The sequence below is a fragment of the Equus asinus genome, chromosome 4 (genome assembly GCF_041296235.1).
Source record: "Equus asinus isolate D_3611 breed Donkey chromosome 4, EquAss-T2T_v2, whole genome shotgun sequence".
Classification (NCBI taxonomy): Eukaryota; Metazoa; Chordata; class Mammalia; order Perissodactyla; family Equidae; genus Equus; species Equus asinus.
Window position 1 is genome coordinate 107,827,051 of NC_091793.1, and position 20,983 is coordinate 107,848,033.

Genomic DNA, 20,983 nt, shown 5'->3' on the forward strand with positions numbered 1-20,983 from the left:
TGGGATATCAGGATAATGACCATTTTAGGAAACATGCTACTGGCCTCACTGTAAATTCACAACCACTAACCTCACGTGATCGCTAGTGCGGCCTGTTCATCCTGCCACATTTCCCTGGTAAATTTACTCTCCAGTTCTCCTACACAATTATTTCTCCTCTCTTCTCAAACCTCCTCAAACATCTTCTTTTTCTTCCTCACTCTCAATTGATGACACTCCTTATTTTACTGAGAAAATGGAAATAACAGAGAAGAACTTCCACACACCTGCACCCAAATCCACTAATCTCCTTGCACCTCTACCTGACTTCTCTGCCTGTCCCCTCCGCCCCACCCCTAGTTGTGGTGGCTGCATTGTCCAACATATGACCTCTCCATTCTGTTGTCTAGGGCTGACACCTACATGGTTCCCTGGGTATCATCCCTTCCCACTCATCTGATGACATCAGTCTTGAAAAGTCCCCTCTCTCATTTCATTTTTCCTTTTCTATTGCATCATCCCCATTAACCCATAAACAATGCTTTAAAAAAAAAAGACAACAAAAAAATCCCTCCCTTCACACCACATTCTCATTGAGCTATTGCCCCATTTTTTTTTTCTCCCCCGTATAGCAAATTTGTAGCACGAGTTATCTGTACTAACAAGTATCTATCCTTGTGACCTCATGTTTTCTCTTGCTACTCTGTCCTGAACCCAGGTCAATAGGACCTTTGACCTCATCACTCCACTGAAACAACTCTTGCCAAAGTCAGAAATGTGCTTCTTTTTGCCAAATAGAAGGGTGAATTTTTAGTTCCCATTGTACTTATCTATGAATAGCAACTGACGCAGCTTTTCACTCCTCCTTTCTTAAGATACTTCCTCTGTTTGGTTTACATAACCACCATTCCCTCCTCTACCTCACCAGCCTCTCGTTATCAATCAGTTGATTCCTCCTAACCCATGCACCACCTGGGAATGCACCTGACCACTTCTTTACCTTCACTCATTCCCTAAGTGATTTCATCTAACTTCATAGCTTTAAATACCATACGTGCCAGCAGTTCTCAAATTTATATCTCTAGCCTGCAAATATTTCTCCTTTAAATCCAGACTCACACGCCCAAATGCCTAACTTGACACTGTCACACAGATGTCCAATAAACAACTCCAACTTAACTTGTCTTAAACTGAATTCTTCGTTCCACTCCAACCTGCAATTCCAACTCTCTTCCCCAACTCAGGAAATGGCAACTCCATTCATCCATATTTTCAGGCCCAAACCTTGGGTAATCTTTGAGTTCTCTCTCTTCTACTCAGAATCGCTTGCCACCTCTACTACTCCCCACCCTAGTCCAGGTTCACATCACGGTTCACTACATCACTGCAATAGCCTGCCAACGGGCTCTCTGCTTGCACCCTGTATGGTCTATTCTCCATAAGGCAATCCCTGTGCTCATTTTAATATTTAACTCAGATCATATCATTCTTCTGCTCCCAAAGCTCCCATGGTTTCCCACCCATGAACACTGAAATCTAAAGTCTTCTCTCCAGGCTACACGGCCCTACATGATTCAGCCCCTGCTAACTCTCTGATGTTATCCCCTACCACTCTGGTCACACTGGTTCCCTGGCTGTTTTCATAACTGCTTATAACATGCTTCCTGCTCAGAATCTTTGCAATCACTATTTGCTTGGCCTGGAACTCTCTTTCTCTAAACAACCTCATCGCTTGATTCTTCGCTTCCATCAGGATCTGCTCAGATATCAGTTTATTTAGAGAGGCCTTCTGTGGTAGACAGAATTCTACGATGGCCTCCAATATTCCTGTCCCCTGGTGTACATGCCCTGCATAATCCTCTCCCCTGAGTATGAATGGGACCTTTAAACATGATGGGCTGCCACTCCTATGATTATGTTATGTTATATAGGAAAGGTTAAGGGATCTTGCTGATATAATTAAAGTTCCAAATCAGTTGATTTGGACTTAATTAAAATGGAAATTATCCTAGATGGGACTGGTCTAATCAGGTGAAAAATGTTTAAAAGAAGGACCCAGCCCTCAGAGGGGAGAGGAGACAGACTCCTGCTGCCCTTAAAAAAAGCAAAGTCATGCTGTGAACTGTCTATGGAGTGGAGTGGCCTGTGGAAGCTGAAGGCCTCAGCCCACAACTGCAAGGAACTGAATTCTGCCAACACTCAAATGAACTTGGAAGAAGACTTCAAGCTCCAGATGAACAGGCCTTAATTGCATCCTTGTGAGGCACAGCAGAGAACCCATCCAAGCTGTGCCCAGACTTCTGACCTACAGAAACTGTGAGATAATAAGTGGTGTTGTTTTAAGACACCAATTTTGTGGTAACTTGTTACAAAGCATAGAAAACTAACATTCCTTCCTTAATATAGATCAGCACCGCCTATACTTTGCATCCTCCTGGCACAGGTTTTCCTTCAGAGAACTTGCCATACCATATAAGGAACAGGAATTGAATTGTTCTTCTCCCTGCCTCTAGAATGGAAGCCCCAGGAAGGCAAGAAATTTGCCCTTTTTTTCCCTCTGTTGCATCACAGCACCTAGCACAGTGCTGTGCACACAGCAGGTGCTCCATAAATATTTAGAGAATGAATCAATGTATTTGCTGTTGACATTTACATCAGCACAGAGTGATCACAAAAATTTAATTAAAGCATTTAAGTTTTAACTTTCAAAGGCAATTACTCAAATTAAAGTTACAAGGATCACCTTTCGGGGAGCCCAACAATATATTCTGAGAGATTTAAGAATTCTTAAATATGAAAAACACTAGTTTAAACAAGTACCTTGTAAACATTTAGGAAAAAAACGTATACAAACAACTAGGCATCAACATATGTTCACTAAAAATAAGTTATACTAAAATTCATTTCCATTTTTGGAGAGTGTTTCTAGGTGGCTAGATTCTGGGAAAGACAATATATGTCTTAATTTCAGCACTCTTTTAATGGATCCTTTTACAATAGCCCTCTGAATAGTTAGTTAAACGTCCATTAAAAGGCAGTAAAGTCAATAGGATTTGTTTCTGGTTGAGCAACTATACCAAAATATACTAGTTAATGATCAAAAGCATTCAGAAAGTGAGCAGTTTCTAACAGATGCCAGAAGGCTCTGTCCTACTTGAACTGTTGAACATGTTAATCAAGGTTTTGGACAAAGAGAGAGATTCATCAGATTGGCAAGAGACGTATATGCAAACATTGTGACTAATAAGACACATTGACGACCATGACTGAAATGTATAGTGGGCAAGCAATGAGTCAAAACCAACAGGTTCATTATTATAGCGGTAAATGCTAAGACATAGAGAGTTTTAAAACACAAGTTGCAGTTCAGAATTAGGCTTGGTAGCCCTACAAATGGAAAAAACAAAATCAGAGGTTTTATTTGACTGTTGGGTCATGCCAATTTCATCACCAAGGTACATGGATATGTCAAAAGGCAGTGAAAACTTGGGCTGATGTAGGAAAAATATAGAGGATGAACTACAAAAATCACACGATCTTACTACTGTACTCCAGCCTGTTCAGACCACAGCTGAAGTTCTACATTTAAATACGGATGCTACACTTAAAAGGGGCAATATTAAACTAGAAAATAATTCCAGGAAAAGAGTTCTGAGGTCAAATAGGTTTTACCATAAACAAAGTTAAACAAATTCCTTTCCTGCAGAACTTCTTAGAACCTTTAATGTGACTTCCAAAAAAGGTGAGTGTGTGTGTGTGTGTATACACAAAAGATGATGAAATAGATGAATACTATGAATGGTTTAACTTATTTGACCATGGAACTCTTTCTTCATGGAGCATCCTGTGGGACTAATGATCTAAGCCACAAACTGAGGAAAACAACCACCTAGACTGTGAGGAAAAAGGTAAGAAGAGCAGGCTAAATGTCAATAAAGTGAACAACCAGGATCGTGAGGGGGAGATAGAATTATATTATGAGAAATAAGGCTAAAGTTACTTGCACTGTTTTGCCTAGCAAAAGAGAAGAACAAGCCTTGTAAATATACAAATGGCCTTCGGAAAATGAGGGGATGCATATGTTCTACATTGTTCTATTACCTTGAGCAAAACCACATTTGTCAGTAAGGCTCAGAAATACGCATTTTAACACATTCTTCAGGAGACTTCTCCAGAAAGCCTGATATTTGCTGTAGGAGCCAGAACTTGAGCCCACAGGAGCTCCGAACAGGAAGATCAGTTGAATCTTCAGGAGAAGATGAACCATAACAATTCAAGCGTTTCAGTATCATACGGGTAGATCATGGAAAAAGCACGGGCTGAAGTATGCGCGGAGGCTGAGTAAATGTCCAGCAGGGACACTAGAAAGACTCATACATATATAAAGCAGGAGATTGGATGACTGGATCCTAAAGGTCACTTCCAACTCTGCAGGCTCAGTGGGTTAGACTGCAGCCTCTGTAGGGCCCCTCACCCTGCATCTCAGTGACAAAGGCTGGGCCCGGCACAGAGGGGGTTTCTCATAAATATTGGTGGAATGAATGAATACATGAACAAGGGAAAAATAAATGAAAGGAGTACCTGGTTCCAAAGTTAAACAAAAAGGGAATGGGTTATTTCATTCTTTGGAGATTGCCAAATACACGAATTATGAATCATAATCAAGGCTACTTTCAAATATAAGGAATTATAATAATTTCACTTCCTGACTGGGAAATCAACTCTGTATTAAATCAGACCCAGGGTCGTTGTGAGGTTCCCCTGGTAAGTATGTGAAAATGCAGGCAGATTGTAAATGCCCATCAGACGTAGGGGGTGATTACGACGACGATAATCGACCCTGACAGACTATGATAACTCAGAGGGCTGGAAACTAACCTTGAAAATGAATCCTCTTTTAATAGCCACAGCTCTGAAAATGGCCCATTAGCCATGTGTTTTATTGGTTCAATTGTCAAAAGAGAACATATATATAACTTATTCTAAAACACTTTCAAAAACGTGATGGTATTCTGATTGACCTAGTAAATTCAGCTATCTACAATTAAGTTTCAGCAAATTTCTTTTGTCTTGAGATACCAAATTCTTCACACAGCATACATTAAGATGGACCTTAAAATTAAAAAATACTTGAAGCTGAAAGAGCTTTCATTCACTAGATACAAAGACAATACTGCCAGGCACCATGTTTGTATCCATTTCCTCGAAGATTGAGGGTTCTTTCAAAATAAATCTGTCATTTTCCCACAGTGGCTGATCAAACCTGCTGCTGAAAAATGTTCTGAACAGGCAACTTCTAGTACAAGCATGGTTTATTTCTGTCAGAGACTGACTGCTGAAGTGTGAAAGGAACTCATTAAAAATCTCTTACTGTGATCTTACATTGTAAAAAAAGAAAAAAAAAAAACAAAAGAAAAGAAAAACCCAAGAAAGAAAAGGCAAGGAAAAAAAAACTTAAGAAGGGTACACTGAGCATGCAGACACCCTCAGATGCTGCTTGTCTTTCTTATTCTTTAGAAAGCAATTAGAAGAGAGCAATTAGTCCTGGGAATACAGCATACACTGGCTGTTTGGGGAAATCAGATAAGTTAACAATTTTATTTTATGCTAATGTTATGAAAAGTTAATGAAGGACATCAGAATATTGTACTAGGGGAAAAACGATGCAAAATAAACAAGATTATTTACCTTAATCTTAAAACGAGGTTCACAGCGCAAGAAGCTTCTCTATAGTCTTCACTAGCATTGGGTAGGCCCTTTAAAAACAAAACAGCCAACAGGGTTATAAACTCAGGAAACAAATGAATAAAATCATATCCTTGATTCATGCAGCCTTTTCTTTCTGGAAATTTCAAAACAAGGTCTTCACACGTGCAGGTCTTATTTGGCCGCATAACACCTCTGCATGAAGGTTGGAACGATGCCTGATTCCCGTCACAACTGTGGATATGAATGTTTCCTATAGAAAGCCTCAGTCGTAGGGTGGGCTCCATGAACAACTGTACAAGCTGTAGTAGGTCCAAAGAAGAAGGGTCAGTCAGCTAACAGGGCACCTTGCAACCTGAGCTGTGGACTGTGCCCCCTGGGCCTGGGTGACGCACAAATGTTGGACACCTGAGACCTCAGGATGCAGAGGAAGGTGAAACCCAGTAGATTAGGCCACTTGTTATCTTTCCTGCCTTTCTCACCTAGAACCCACTTCCTTGAATACAGATCATTAACCACTAACGCCTCTACTCCAGCCCCTCCCTACTCCTACGAATCCCTAAATATGAGTAGACCTTCCTGTGCAAGGAGAAAAATAAAGGATTTCAGGTCAAGACTTGGCTCTGCCACTGATCAGCTATGCAACCATGGACAAGTTATTCTCTGAACCTACTTTCCCATTTACAAAAATGGGGATAATACCTCCCCCAAAAGGTTGCTGGGAGAACAAAATAATATACATGAAAATGAGCCATTAATCACAACATGTTATTCAATACTATTTATCCTAATCCCTTTTCCTCTTTCCTTTACTCTCTTTGCCCTCTGACCCATTATTACTCCTAACTTGACCTTTATCATTTAACCAATCCCTACAGTTTATCTCAAGGCGTTTTACTGAAGTGCCTGATCCAGCATGAAGACCTAAACTGACCCCTGCCTCTGCCTCTAACCACTTGTGCCAGCCACTCAACCTCGCCAAACCTTTGCTTCCTCAGCTGTAAAATACAGGCCAAGGACTAAATATCTGACCTCAAACAGTCTTCCTGCAACCATGAAACCCCATCACTCTATCTCCTCGGTATACAGCTGTTTCATAAAACACAGATCAGGCAGGATAAAAAATGAACTTAAATAGATTATGCAGATTTTAGGGAAAAAAATTGTGATCCCAAGGTTGGTGACACTTAATAGAAATAAGGACCTTGAGAGCAGAGGGCCTGCCTATTAATTATACAGCAAAACCAGAAAGGGGGCCTGTACTCAGCTCTACGTCTCCGGTCCCTCCCCTGGGTCGCTCATCACCCTTCATCAGCACCCAACACGACTCATGGCACAAGTCTTCTGTCATATAACTTTTAATATAAATGCATTTCACAGTCACTGAACTATTATTTCTACAAGGCAAGTTGTAGAGATAAATGGGCCCATAAAATTCAATGGGAAAAGAATTATGAAAACAGTTTAGAGAAATCCAATCAGAAGTGAAAAAGAAAAGTATCAATTAACTACAACGCTTTGTGGCTGGAATCTAATAGAATGGTGAGTGAGTTTCTTTGCTTTTCTTATTTCACACAGTACCAGCAGTTTCAGAAGCAGTACGGTGATCAATTCTCACTCTTAAACCCATCATTTAAAGCTGGGGGTCTTGAAAATCACAGTCAATAATAACATTACTCATTTCTCCATACCCATTAAAAAAGAGAGCTTAAAAACTCTGATCTGGGGGCACTACCCTGAAAGTGTCTCTCTTTCTGAAATGTTGGATTTTCTAAAATTCTGTCTACAAGGCATCTCAAATGTAAATGACTGGCAGAGAAACATACCTGAGAGTCCTGCACGGAAAGGGACTGTATTTGCTCTGGTATACTGCTGGCATTCACCGCAATCTGTTAAGAGAGCCACCGTTACAGCACTTAAGGAACTAAAATGAGACATCCAGGTCAGTGTGGTTACAGTAAGTCCCAATTACCAGAGAAAAAAATTCCAAATAATTTATTTTAAAGCAGTATTTCCAAAAGTGTGGTCCTTTGACTACCTGCATCAGAAGCACCTTAGACACATGTTAAAGATTCCTGGGTCCCTCCCAGCCCATAATGCAGAATTTCACGGAGACAGGAGAGAATCTGTATCTTTCATAAGTGCCCCGGGTGATCCTTATGCTTTTAGAGAACCACTGAGCTAAAGTGAAAAGGCATGGGCTATTTGATATTTTAAATCTGATAACAGAAAGATGCCTGAGGACCAGTTTTTCTTGTCACATGATTTCACCTAAAGTTAAGGGCTCCTTAATGAAAGGATGCTAGGGTTAAGTAAGACCTTCCCATTTAATCATTACTTTGAACAATTTATTCACTGGATTTCAAAAATATATAAGGGTAGTGGATTTTTAAAACACATTTTCCCCAAAAGAAAAGCCAGAGTGATGGGTTAGATCTTTTCTCCCAAAGTTGGAAACTCGACCGTAATATGATACCCAACATATTTTTGCTTCAAGCCCTACTTTTGTGAACTCTGTCCTGGAACAAAACTTGAAAGACAAAAAAAGTCCAAGAGAAACAGCAATGAAACAGAACAAAAAGGAGTTCCCATTTCTAAACGTACTATTATTAATTCTAATATAATCAGAAATCATCAGAAATTCTTTGTGGCAAGCGTTTCTAAAAAGAGAGCTTAAAAAAGAGAGCTTAAAAACTCTGATCTGGGGGCACTACCCTGAAAGTGTCTCTCTTTCTGAAATGTTGGATTTTCTAAAATTCTGTCTACAAGGCATCTCAAATGTAAATGACTGGCAGAGAAACATACCTGAATTTTAAGAGCATAAAATTCTTACTCTCTGTGATTCCTCAAAAATAACTATCTTAGTAATGAAGTAAAAGGGGGAAGTGTACAGATGTCTATAATTTACTGAAATCCATCAAAAAATGAAGATGGATTGACAGATGAATAGATGCATGAGCATGTGGTAAAGCAAGTACAGCAATGACAAGATCTAATGATAGGTATGTAGGTGTTCACTATAAAATGCTTTTCATGTTGTTATGTTTCTGAAAATTTTCATAATAAAATGTTGGGGGGAAAATGACTATGTTAGAAGAACAAACAACCTATATTCATTAACAAGCAGGAAAGCCTGGGCCTACCCAAATGATCTCTTGTAAAGAATCTTTCAGGCTGATCTCACAATCTTAATTAAGGTTTGAGATACAACCAAAAGCCACATCAGCACTTACAGAATATCCTACCTTTAGTCAAAGAACCATTGTAATCTGAAAAACCTTAAAGACATTTACAAGAGGTGACAAGTTCTCTTTCCCCTGGGGAGGCGATCATCATGATGGAAGAGCTAGTGAACCGGACTGGAGGCTGGAACCCCATGCAAACCATGCAGCCTCCTGTGTAGGTAGAAGCCTGCACGTAACAAAGGGACCAGCTTCCGCCCTCACGTGAGTTCCAATTTTTCATAGAGCTCTGCCTAATCTTTTCATTTTTTTTTAATGAGTTTGAGGAACATGCAACACGATGTGGATCACAGTCATCAGGGAAGTTCCTTTTATTTATTTAGTTTTTTAAGATGGGCCCTGAGCTAACATATGTGGCCAATCATTTTTTTTTTAACTGTTTTTTTTCTTCTTCTTCTCCTCAAAGCCCTCCAGTACACAGCTGTATATTCTAACTGTAGGCCCTTCTAGTTTTGCTATGTAGGACACCACCTCAGCATGGCTTGAGGAGCGGTGCTTGGTCCATGCCCAGGATCCAAACCAGTGAAAACTCTGGGCCGCCAAAGCAGAGCGTGCAAATTTTACCACTCGGCCACAGGACCAGCCCCTCATTTTCTATTTTTAAAACTACTGCGGCTAAATATAATATGTTGTCCCGTATTGGATCCTGGAATAGAAAAAGGATGTTAGTGGACAAACTAGTGAAATATGAGTAAAGTCTGAGGTTTAGTTGATAGTCATGTAGCATCATTGGTTTCTTAGTTGTGACAAACATACCAGGGCTACATAAGAAATGTGGAGCAACCGGGTGAGGGGCGGATGGGAACTCTGCACTGTCTTTGCCACTCTTTTATAAATCTGAGATTATTCCAAAATAAAAGGTTTATTTTCAGAAATATGGAAGATTTCCGATCCCAAATCTAACTTTTATCACAACTAGTCAGAAAGCTAATCACCTGCAATGAGAACACCTCTTAGAAAGTGGTATCTTAAAAGTATCGTTAAAGCCGTCTGTGATGACTAAGGCTAAGTTTAATAAATTTGGAGGGAGACATCAAAGCTTTCCCTCCATCTATGAACATGTCTTTGGAAAACAAGATGTCATCAGAAATAATTTTTAAAAGCTAAAGGCAGTTTTAACAATCATCAGGCAACAGCAACGAGAAACATAAGCAATAAATTTAACTTTCACACTGTGTCTAATCTCTGGTAAAAGTAACTCAACCTAAATCCACACTAAACTTATTTTCTCCTCAGAACAAAATATCAGTTTGGAAACATTTGCACAATTAACCTAGCCTAGACTCTACAACAAAATTCTTCAGCATTCCTCTTGTGGGGCCTATGGGACTTCAGTCAATAAACCTTCCTTCCTGGCTTCGTTATACTTGATTAAATAAGGACAACTTTTCCAAGGGATTTCTGAAAGATCTTTCTTAGTTGTCTTCTTCTTCTTTTGAGATTTCTAATGTAGATATTTAAAACCAATCTTCAGGAATTTCGAGCACCCACTCTTCCTGGATTCCAATCTGGACTTTTGGATTCAGAATGATCGGTGTGGTTTTTCTAGTCAATGGTCCTTGATCCTAGCGACGTTATCAGAATCGTGTGAGCAGCTTTTTGAAAATCAAGAGTTGTCTGGACAACACCTCAAACTACCACATCATAATTTAAGGGCTGGGTCTGGGCATCTGCATTTTTAAAGTTTTTGGGTTTTCTCACATGGAGCCAGGGCTGCAAATCGTTTGTTTTCAGGCACCTAATGGAGGGGCTGCCACACAAAGAGTGCTTCTTTAACAGAAGCCTTAGCAAATGTCCTCCTCGGTTAAATGGAACCAAAAGAAAATGTAAATTTAAAGATAAAATCAATTTTACTTTCATATAAAAAATTAGGGTATAAAGCAAAATTGACAAAACAAATTATAAAATATATACTGATTATTTCAGAGCCTGACAAAAAGAGATTCCAAAATCACCAGTCAAAAAGATCAATAATGGGGGACCAGCCCGGTGGCATAGCAATTAAGCTCCTGTGCTCTGTTTCGGCCCCCCGGGGTTCATCAGTTTGGATCCCAGGCGCAGACCTACGCAGCAATTATCAAACCATGCTGTGGCAGATGTCCCACATATGAAAAAAATAGACGAAGATGGGCACAGATGTTAGCTCAGGGCCAATCTTCCTCAGCAAAGAGAGGAGGATTGGTGGTAGATGTTAGCTCAGGGCTAATCTTCCTCAACCAAAAGACAAAACAGATGAATAATGGCATAATAGTTTAAAGGTTTTATATAAACTAGGGTACTATATAAGCTGAGAAATCCCACCTAAGGAAGCCAGTTCTTACAAATACCACCCCCAATCCCCATTCCTAAAGAGATGAGAAGCTTCTAGAGAGCAGCCTCTCTTCTTTGCTTTTGTATAATTCCAACAATGCCACAATGCCTAACACAGATCCATATAGAAATCAGGCCCAGATTAAATATTTGTTCACTTAACTAACTACTTTATTAATATTACTGTTATATTATTAACCTTTAGTCCCACTGGCTTCTACCATCCAAGTAGAATAAGATAATAAATAAAATGAGCTTGAATTATCTACTTATTTATAAACTATTAATTACTAGTAAGTGACCAATACTTTGCAAGGCTATTTCCAAAAATTTAGATTAAGAATACAGGAGGACCAATTTTTCAATGAGTTTGGCTATGAATCTCAAGATAAGTGGTGCAACTCCGGAACTCTACAGTTTACATTGGAAATTCTCTTGGACTTTGAAGGATCTGCAAGTACGGCCCAGTACCAAGCACATGGACCCACGGTCGCTCTGAGAAACACCACACCCCTGGCGGTCTCGATCTTCTCTAACTAATGCTGTAATTACTGGATCTTCTGCCTTACACTTCCCAGGAAGCCAAACAGCCTCTCACGAATTAAGCATTTCTAAAATAACCCTCCTTTATTGAGGCATCTTACTCTGTCTAAACGTGGAACTACTAAGGCTACTTTTTCTGAACTTCAACTCAATTATATAACGTCTTCTGATCTTTTCCCCAACTCTGATACGTTCATAAATACGATATGTCTATTCAGGCACTTGTTTAATGTCAGCATTTCAGTGTGTGGGTATTCACGTCACCAACAACCGTGTACTACAGAGTGTCTATTCGATGCAACAGGAATACAAACATGAATAAAATACTATCCCAGTCTGCTAGCGGCTTATAGTCAAGTAAATAACTAAACTGCAATTTAAATGACAAGCATTATTGAAAAGCTTATTAAAATGTAAACACCTAGCATTTAAATGTGCCATTTGGCACAGATAAGCATTTTTTCCATCAAGGATGTTTAAAGGAGTAAGGCAGACTGTCAGAGGCTGTATAGATTGGCACAGCTTTTTTTTTCCAGTTTTATTGAGGTATAACTGACAAAATTGTAACTTACTTAAAGTGCAACTATTTTTATATTTGATAGCAACTATAAAAAATTCAAAATCAGCAGATGCTGCAAACAAAGCAACCACAATACTATGTACCTATTCTTTACTTGCATATGTGCCTCTCAAAATACGTACACTAAAATGTTAATGGAGCGCAGTTTGTAATCGCAACTTAAACGATCACCAAGAAGAAAATGGTTAAATAAACCATTTCAATTCATCCATCACACTATGCAGCAGCTACAAACAAAGAGGCAGATCTACAGCAACTAACATGGAAAGATTTCCAAGACATTACGCGAGTTGCAAAAAAATTTTTTTATAGTTTTTATAATCCCATTCATGTTTTTAGAATAACATGCTAGATTTCTTTGTGTACATATTTGTATGTAAACAAGCAGAAAAAACTCTGGAAGAAAACACTTTAAACTGATAACCTTTGTGGAAAGAAGTGACAGTCACAGGGGTGAGAGGAGTAACAAGATAAAGTAAACTTTCAGTTTTTATTCTACTTAATTCTTCCATAACTTTTACAAGTCTTTCCTCTATGTTCCTTCTCAATAAGGCCAACCCTGACCAATCCACTTAAAATTACAGCCCCTACCACACTACCATACCCTTCATCCCAATCTATTTTTTTCCATTACTCCTATATTCCATTGTAACCTCCACATAGACAGGAATTTCACTCTTTTTCCTCACTGATGTATCCCCAATACCTAAATAGTGCACATAGTAGGAATATATATATATAAAAATATATATGAATATAAATATACATATATTTGTTGAATATTTACATATTCAACCATTTTAATTCCCTTTATAATAGGTAAATAAAATACTTTCTGCTTCGCTTACAAAAAGTGATTTGGGGTGTTTTGCAAATCGGGGGCTACCCTTAAAAGCTGAAAGGACACAGGAACCATCATTGTAGCAGCTCCTAACACAGCTCAGGATACTGGAACGCCAACCTTGCAAAACAACTCACCTAAGAAACTGTGTAATAGCTGGTGGGGCTGGTTATTCCTAAAATTTGGTGGAAGTATTCACATTCAAACACACGCATCTTTTCATGACAATAAGAACTCTATACGCTTCCTTAGTTACAAACCAGCATGGAAATAGACATATACCAATGGGAAATCAAATGAGTCTAGATACAGTGAAATGCCTAAGACTTTCAAACCCCACTCAGGAGGATCAATAGTGATACTTGATAATCAACTGACAGCATGCTACACATTACTCTCTTTCACATCTAAATAGAAAATACTCCTGACAAAAACATAGTGCTATTATCCAAATAACACATCAGTTAGAGCAATTTCAACTAGCACATAGTAAGATATTGTCACAATAAATTTAACAAATCCTCATGAGGAAAGACCTACACCTGTCAGTGTGTTCTAGCAGGGCAGGATTCAGTGAATATCATCCAATGAAGATGTCCTGTAGTGAACCAATAACGAATGCTTTTTGAGTCAATAATGCTACTTGAACCATGTTATTTTGTTCTAAGTAGAACTGATGCTTTTAGTTAGGGACACTCTTAGAAAGAGATGAGAAACCTTGACTTTGTACTTCTAGATAAAATAGGAAAGTGGGCAAGAAGAGGGCAGAGTTCATGATACCTGGTTAAGATCATTCTAAAAACCCAGTACCATAGGTGTATAGCCAATATGTCCTACTGTGGAGCTCATCACCATCATTTCTCACAGAGGGGAATAATTTCCTTGCCAAGGCTTATATTTTATGTGTGAAAGGGAAAGATTAATTCATCTAATAAACATAGGAGGAAACACGATCTGAAGGAGAGTAACCAATGAGAGGCAAGCAGACTGAAAAATCCCTAGGAAAGGCCTACCAGTGTGGCATGAAGGATGAAAAGGAGACCAGAGGGCAGGAGGAATAACAGGGAAAGGAGTGGCTTGTAGCTCTGATGCTCTCTTCTTAGACAGTCCAGCTGGCTATTGCCACTTAAAACAGAATGATAAGATTTCCTCCATTTAATCAAAAGGAAATGTCTGCCAATTAAAAGAAAAGTTGGGATGGATATCATCTGTAACCCAAAGTCTTCTGTCTTCTTAATGAGAATTTATCTGGGTACACATTAATTACTAGGTCTGTAAAATACTGGGAGCTATTTAAATATGCTCAAATTTCCTCTAGGAGAATTAGCAAATCCTTTGAACTATAGTCATTATTAGTCATTAGGCATTAGGATAATTAACCAGATGGAGGAAGTAAAGTTAATCAAAAGATGACCAGTTCTCAAGGGGAAACTGATAAAAGAGTATCCCTTGCCTACTAAGTTACCCAGGAAGTTTAAAAATCAAGACCAACAGATTCAACCAAGAGCTGCTAACCATTTTAACGTCTGGCTTTATTGTAAACTAAAAATCTAGAAGAAACGTTCCCTATACCTACTGTTTTCTAAATGACAGTAATACGAGGAGTTAAGATTGAGTAGCTAGTCTGTGCGAAGGGCTCCACTGAGCGCCTTAGTACATGATTTCATCAATCCTCAGGGCAACTTTATAAATATTGTGATCATCCCCATTTGACAGAGGAGGAAACTGAGGCTCAAAGAGCAAAGTAATCTGCCCCAATTTATACAGCCCAAAAGTAACTCAGACAGAACAAGGACTTGTAAAGTCAATGTGCTTTTTCTTTTTTTTTTGACCGTACAAGAACAAAAGCTTCAAGTTTCTTCCCCAAATGGATCAATGAGACACTGATAGCAAGGGAGGGGATGAAGTGGCAAAAAAAACCTTAAAAATAAATAAATAACCACCACTCACCTCTGGATTTTCTTCTTTTACTCTTCGTGACTGTAAAACAATTACGTAACCATTAATACACATATAAAAAAATACTACAAAAGTAAAATTTACACGACTTAGCTAATCATTGTCAATGTCATTTACCTTTTCTTGAGAAAAAGCTGCTTTCCCTTCTTCACTTTTTTCATCCATCTCGTCGTCACTCCACTCCCAGTCACCGTCTTCGGTTTTATGAAGGTGACCGCTTGACCCAGGAACTCTTCTTACCTGAATCAAAACAAATCCATCCAATTCTTCACTAGCTGACTGTGAACAGCGTGTGCTGGTGCTGCTGCCTGGATTACACAGCACACATCTACCCTGAAAATAACCTAAGTGGTTATGAATTCAGCAGTTAGTACTCCAAAAGACTATACAGCCTCCGGACTCCCACATTCATCCTCTTTCCAAAGACACTGTGTTCTTGAAACGTATTACTATACACATGTAGAACAAAATATTTTGGAAGAATACCACACACATCAGCCATTAAGGATCAAGCCCATTTTTCACTTTTGTTTCAGTTAACACTATTAATTACTAGACATAAAAGCCCACACGGTAGGTTTCAAAATTGCCTAAAGAAATACATGCAAGCAACAGACTGCTGACTGAGGGAAGGCAGGGGACTCGGGCAGCCTAATGAAGCATACTATACTAGGGCTATCAGTGACCTAAAACTTAAGTCAAAAAAGCAAATACCTTTCTGTTGCCACCTTACTCTTTTTCAGAACCTGACATCATGCTTGTTTTCCCAGGATTCTGCTCAACCTACTTGAGCAAAATAAAGGAGCATCAGCCTGTTCTTAACACACCTTGTAGCACTTTTGAGGCTTGCTAGATTGCTAGGAACACAGCAAGATAATCAGCAGCAATGCCAGATAATCTAAACATTATAATCAGTCGTCTGCAATTATTTCAAAAATTTTTTGAACTAGAGTAGAGATGCAATCCATGGAGCATGCTTTTTAAACGTCTTTGTGGTTGAAAAGCAAAACTTTTAAAAGGATAGGATGACTGAGAACGATGAGCCTTTGACCAAAGTAATTTGCCTGAAAAAAATCTACTGAGATGTAATTAAACAAAGCAATGTAGCACATGAACATAACAGCCAGTTTCCCACCGAATCAGAGAAACTTCGAGTTGAAAGGGAACTTGGAGACTATTTAGTTCAAACCTTTCATTTTACAGATGAGACGTAGGCCAGGAAAGTGACCCAAGGTCACATAGCTATAAAGACAAAATTAAGGCAAGAAAAAAAGCCTTCAGACACCCATTCAAATGTGAGTCTTCTTTTGCCATTGAATAATAGCTGTGAAAAAGTTGTCTAAAAATGTCCTGTGGGGCTGGCACGGTGGCACAGTAGTTAAGTGTGCACGTTCTGCTTCTGGGGCCCGGGGTTTGCAGGTTCGGATCCAGGGTATGGACATGGCACCACTTGGCAAGCCATGCTGTGGTAGGCGTCCCATATATAAAATGGAGGAAGATGGGCACAGATGTGAGCTCAGGGCCAGTCTTCCTTAGCAAAAAGAGGAGGATTGGCAGCAGATGTTAGCTCAGGGCTAATCTTCCGCAAACAAACAAACAAACAAACAAAATGGCCTGTGAAGACTGAAAGACTATGACATGAAGAAAGACTATTTTCCATAATGGAAACTATTGAGTTATATTACAGGAGCTTCACTGATCCCAAGAGAAATACCACAGCCCTTAAATGTAAAGTGCGCATTTACACATCAGATCAATGTGACGTCACAAACAAGGCAGGGTCATGCTTGGATTTCTTTTAAAGGCATACCATTTGGAACCTGTAAAAGGAGGCCTGACCACTTGTCTAGAATCTCTGAGCTCCAACATGGAAAGTTAAAGCAAGAAAGAAGTTCTTATTCATAATCGCAAACAGTTATGCTCAATTAAAAAAAAAAAAGCTTTTGTTCTCCACACCAGAAACATTTTTTAACTAATTCACCTTCAAAACACTTAGCACTTAGTAAAACCCCTTCAGCACTTGGCAGAAGATATTTTTTCCGCTTGCATTTTGAGTCATTGGAAAGACCCATTCTAACGATAGTGATTTTAATCGTGCTTATAGATGCTGGCAAAGCACTGTAGAAAAAAATGCTGAAATGCACTTCGAGATTTTCAGAACAGATTGCTCATTTTAAAGCTACAAAAGAAATGGAGAGAGGAGGAGACAATTTTCTGTTGACATATACAATAAAATTAATTATTTTCTTAGCAACACTAATCATGATGATAACAACAGAGAGGAAAATCTGTTAATGACTACATTTAAAATAAAGAATTTAAAGCCACATCTATTACAAAACATACCATTAACTACGAAGGGAGGAAACAAGTAAAATTGTGTATCAGAAGCAGAACAAAACTCTACCTTTACTGAAATTGTACAAACCAAGCATGGTTGATGAGTTGGTATTCTTCAAGTACTCATCCAAGAGATTACACTAAAGAAACCTCTCTTTCCAAAAATAGAGAGTGCCGCTTCACACCCTAAAATTTAGTTTATGCTTTTTCCTCTCGCTTTATGTTTACAAAACCTGTCAGTTTCGTTTCTACAAGCAGGATCCAACTACCGATAATAAAATAGCCATCTTCTTCTATTTCTACTTTATTTTAGAACCCTGGCTGTCTCCCTCTTAGTACTGTTTGCAGGAAGAGAGAAGACAAGCACAATGTCTAGGATCATAGCCTTGGACATTAAAAGAAATGGTGGGACGGGCCTTTAAGTAATAAATAGTGGTTGAACAAATAAATGTAGGAATTAAGACATTAAAAAAATCTATGTAGCGTAAAATACTGGTATAAGAGTATCGAGAATAAGAATACAAATTTGTTCATTAAGAACATCCTTTCAGTTGACTGGAAGAGAAAAAATTTGCAGCATAATTTGAAACCCAGGTTTCATGGTGTATTTGTGTGACACTGAAGAGACCAGAAAGCAATTTTACAAAGTTACACCTTTGCAGGGAGTTTGCAGGAAGAACAAGAAACAACTTCTACCTTTTAGAGCCAAGGCAACTAAGTTTCACAGAGTTTACCAAATGGGGTTCTTATCCAGGAACTGAAGAATATTCTATAAAATAAAGACTTCAAAAAAGGATGTGTAAAAGTTTCTATTCTTCCCCCTCCCCTACGATGGCGAGCATGGAGGTGATTCACCCTCAGAACTCTGACTGCAGCCCCGTTACATTGCTTTTATTCTCCTAAATGATTTACTCACTTAGTAAAGCCAAGAGGTGGTAGTAGGAAATTTTTTCTGTCGATGGTTTAAAAAAATAACCCAATGCTTCTCAGAGAAATGAGTTCAATTTAAGTGATAGCTAGGGGTATTCATAAGCCCACAAATTCCTCAGGTCAGAGCCGGCATAGTGAGGTTACATAAAGCACACTATTTATTCCCAAGGCTGGGAATAAAAATACAATTGAGCAATTCTATTTATACCATACCTTTGAAAAGGAAAGTAATATTTTCTTGCCTTTCTTGAAAAAGCATCCTTATGAAGGTCCATTAAAGAAATGAACTGAAGTTCTGATTCCCACAAGAAAAGAAGTCAGGTGCAGCCAGACTCACAGAGGAACAGTGTGGTTCGCTGGCTGGTTCTGGTGGCCACGGGGTCCGAGGTCAGAGGCAGAACTAAGATGGAGCAGCCAGGGAGAGGGAAACAACTGACTAACCTTCCCAGTGGTGCCCCTCTGAACAGGAGCGTTCCATAAATATCAGCACCGAGGATCTCTGCACATCTCAGGTTGCCACCTGGCCCTCGACAGCAGAACAGGAAGAAGGAGAGCATGAGAGCCCAGAGATGCCTTTTCTATACAGGGTGTTAAATATGTTAGAAATTGAAGTGTGTTTCTCTAACACACTCCTAAAGAAAGGATGAATGTGACCCAAAGAAATACTGACCAAAATTTAGTACCATTTGTCCAACCAAATCTTGCATGCCCCCTCTCTTCAAGGCACTGGCCAGGTGCTTCCACTCCCACATTAACTTCTCCCTGGAGATGGGATTTTGGAATCTCCGTGGAATGATTTTCCCCATCACTGGGAATCCCACACTCCACTTCTCCACCTGCTGAACATACGACATGCCTGACTCCAGCCTGAACCCGAGTGGTCCAGGGAACCCCTCATCTCATGTCTGCCACTGAGCACGTACTGGACATGGCAGAAAGCAGCACTCAGTAAGTTTTCTCTTATCAGGCATTCTAGTAACCAGAAGTATAAAAAAATGTTTCTAATCAATTGCTGTTTATACTGTCCTTGAGGCACTGCCAAGCAAACAAAAAGCCTTCTAAATCATCAAAAATTAACAAATAAAATTAGATTGAGTAAGGTTTCAGCAGCAAATATTTTACTGTCCCCTTGTCTTACACTCTGACATGGGCCCCTGTAACCACCACCTCTCTCAGCACCTCTGTCCCACTTCTACTGCCTTTGGTCCTTTCCTGCCTCTTTCATCAGCCCCTGCTGGCTTCACCCCCATTATATAAGGCCTGGAGCCCACAGCTGCCGCTCTTGATGCTGCTGCACTTACCAGTAACCCAAGCCACCATGCCCCCTCCAGTCCAATCCACACCTGAGAGGAAAGCAGCAGCCTGAGCCCAAACATCCATTCTCCATTCCTGAGGCAGTGGAGAATAGCCATGTTGCCTGGTGCCACTACACGTGATCACTGACCACTCCGAGTTGGGCATCAGTACTGCTACAACCCTAACACTCAAAGTGTGGTCCCTGGACCAGCAGCAACTGCATCACCTGGAAGCTTGTTGGAACACCTCAGACCAACTAAATCAGAATCTCTGTTTCAGCAAGATCCCTAGGTGATGCATACTCTCGCTCAGGTTTGAGAAGCGCTGTGCTAGACAACACTGTCACTCATTGCTAGCCTATTTCCTCTCCCCGGCCCATGATATCCAGCTGTTATTTATATAACAAGAGAGACTGCGCTCTGAGCACTTTAAATACATTAACTAATTTAATATTCATGGTAGCCCCGTGAGCTGAGAATTATTTTATTCCACCATTTTTCAGAGGGAAACCTGAGGCGCAGGGAAGTTAAACAACTGGCTCAAGCTCGTACAGCTGGGAGAGACAGTGCTCAGAGGAGACCAGAAGTCTGCCTCCAAGTCTCCACTGCCAACCCCTGCCACTCCTGCTCACAGGAGTGCCCCTTCTCACCTAGCCCCAATCACTTCAAATTGCTTCACCTGCTACCTGAGAGCACCAAGTCCATCCCACTTACACTCAACCCTTCTATTCCTAACAATCTTCTTCACACTCTTCAACCTCTTTCTCTCCTATGTGTAAGGAAAATGGGCTTCCTTTTCCTTGAAACACCAACACCTCCTGCTGTGCTCCTCTTTTATCTACTCACTTATTCATTCCCTTAAGACATTTACAGCCAGGCCCTGGCTCCTCTGCATCCATCATAAACATGTTTAATTCTCTCCTATACTTACTTCTACCCCCAAAAAAGGGGGTGAGGGGCTCGGATTCTGCTTCTCCCTTAAGCAGTCACTCTGTCACTCTTCCTTTTCACTGCCAATATTTTCCTAAAGATTGTCTCTAATTGCTGCCCTCACTTCCTCAGCCCATCCTCACTCTTTAATCTCATACAAATGTTATTTGTTCCCACCAGGCCACCAAAACTGTTCTCTCCCAAGATTTAATGACTTCACAATTATGTAATTCAGCACTGCTCTCTGTTGCCATAACGCTATCTTGTAGACACAGCTGAATCCCATTCTTTTATGTCATGCTCTCTCCAAACTTGTTCCTTCTTCTAC

At 39.7% G+C, this 20,983-nt stretch overlaps 1 protein-coding gene across 2 annotated transcripts in view; it reads right to left on the reverse strand.

The window, feature by feature from the left end:
• Positions 1-20,983, reverse strand: part of STK39 (serine/threonine kinase 39) — a 277,406-nt gene that overhangs the window by 102,909 nt on the left and 153,514 nt on the right. For both annotated transcript variants that reach the window (XM_044768762.2, XM_044768759.2), the window contains exons 11-14: positions 15,278-15,400; positions 15,152-15,181; positions 7,512-7,574; positions 5,668-5,735 (exon numbers count right to left, since the gene is read on the reverse strand). In XM_044768762.2, the coding sequence (XP_044624697.1) occupies positions 5,668-5,735; positions 7,512-7,574; positions 15,152-15,181; positions 15,278-15,400 (284 nt within the window). The remainder of the gene's footprint in view (positions 1-5,667; positions 5,736-7,511; positions 7,575-15,151; positions 15,182-15,277; positions 15,401-20,983) is intronic.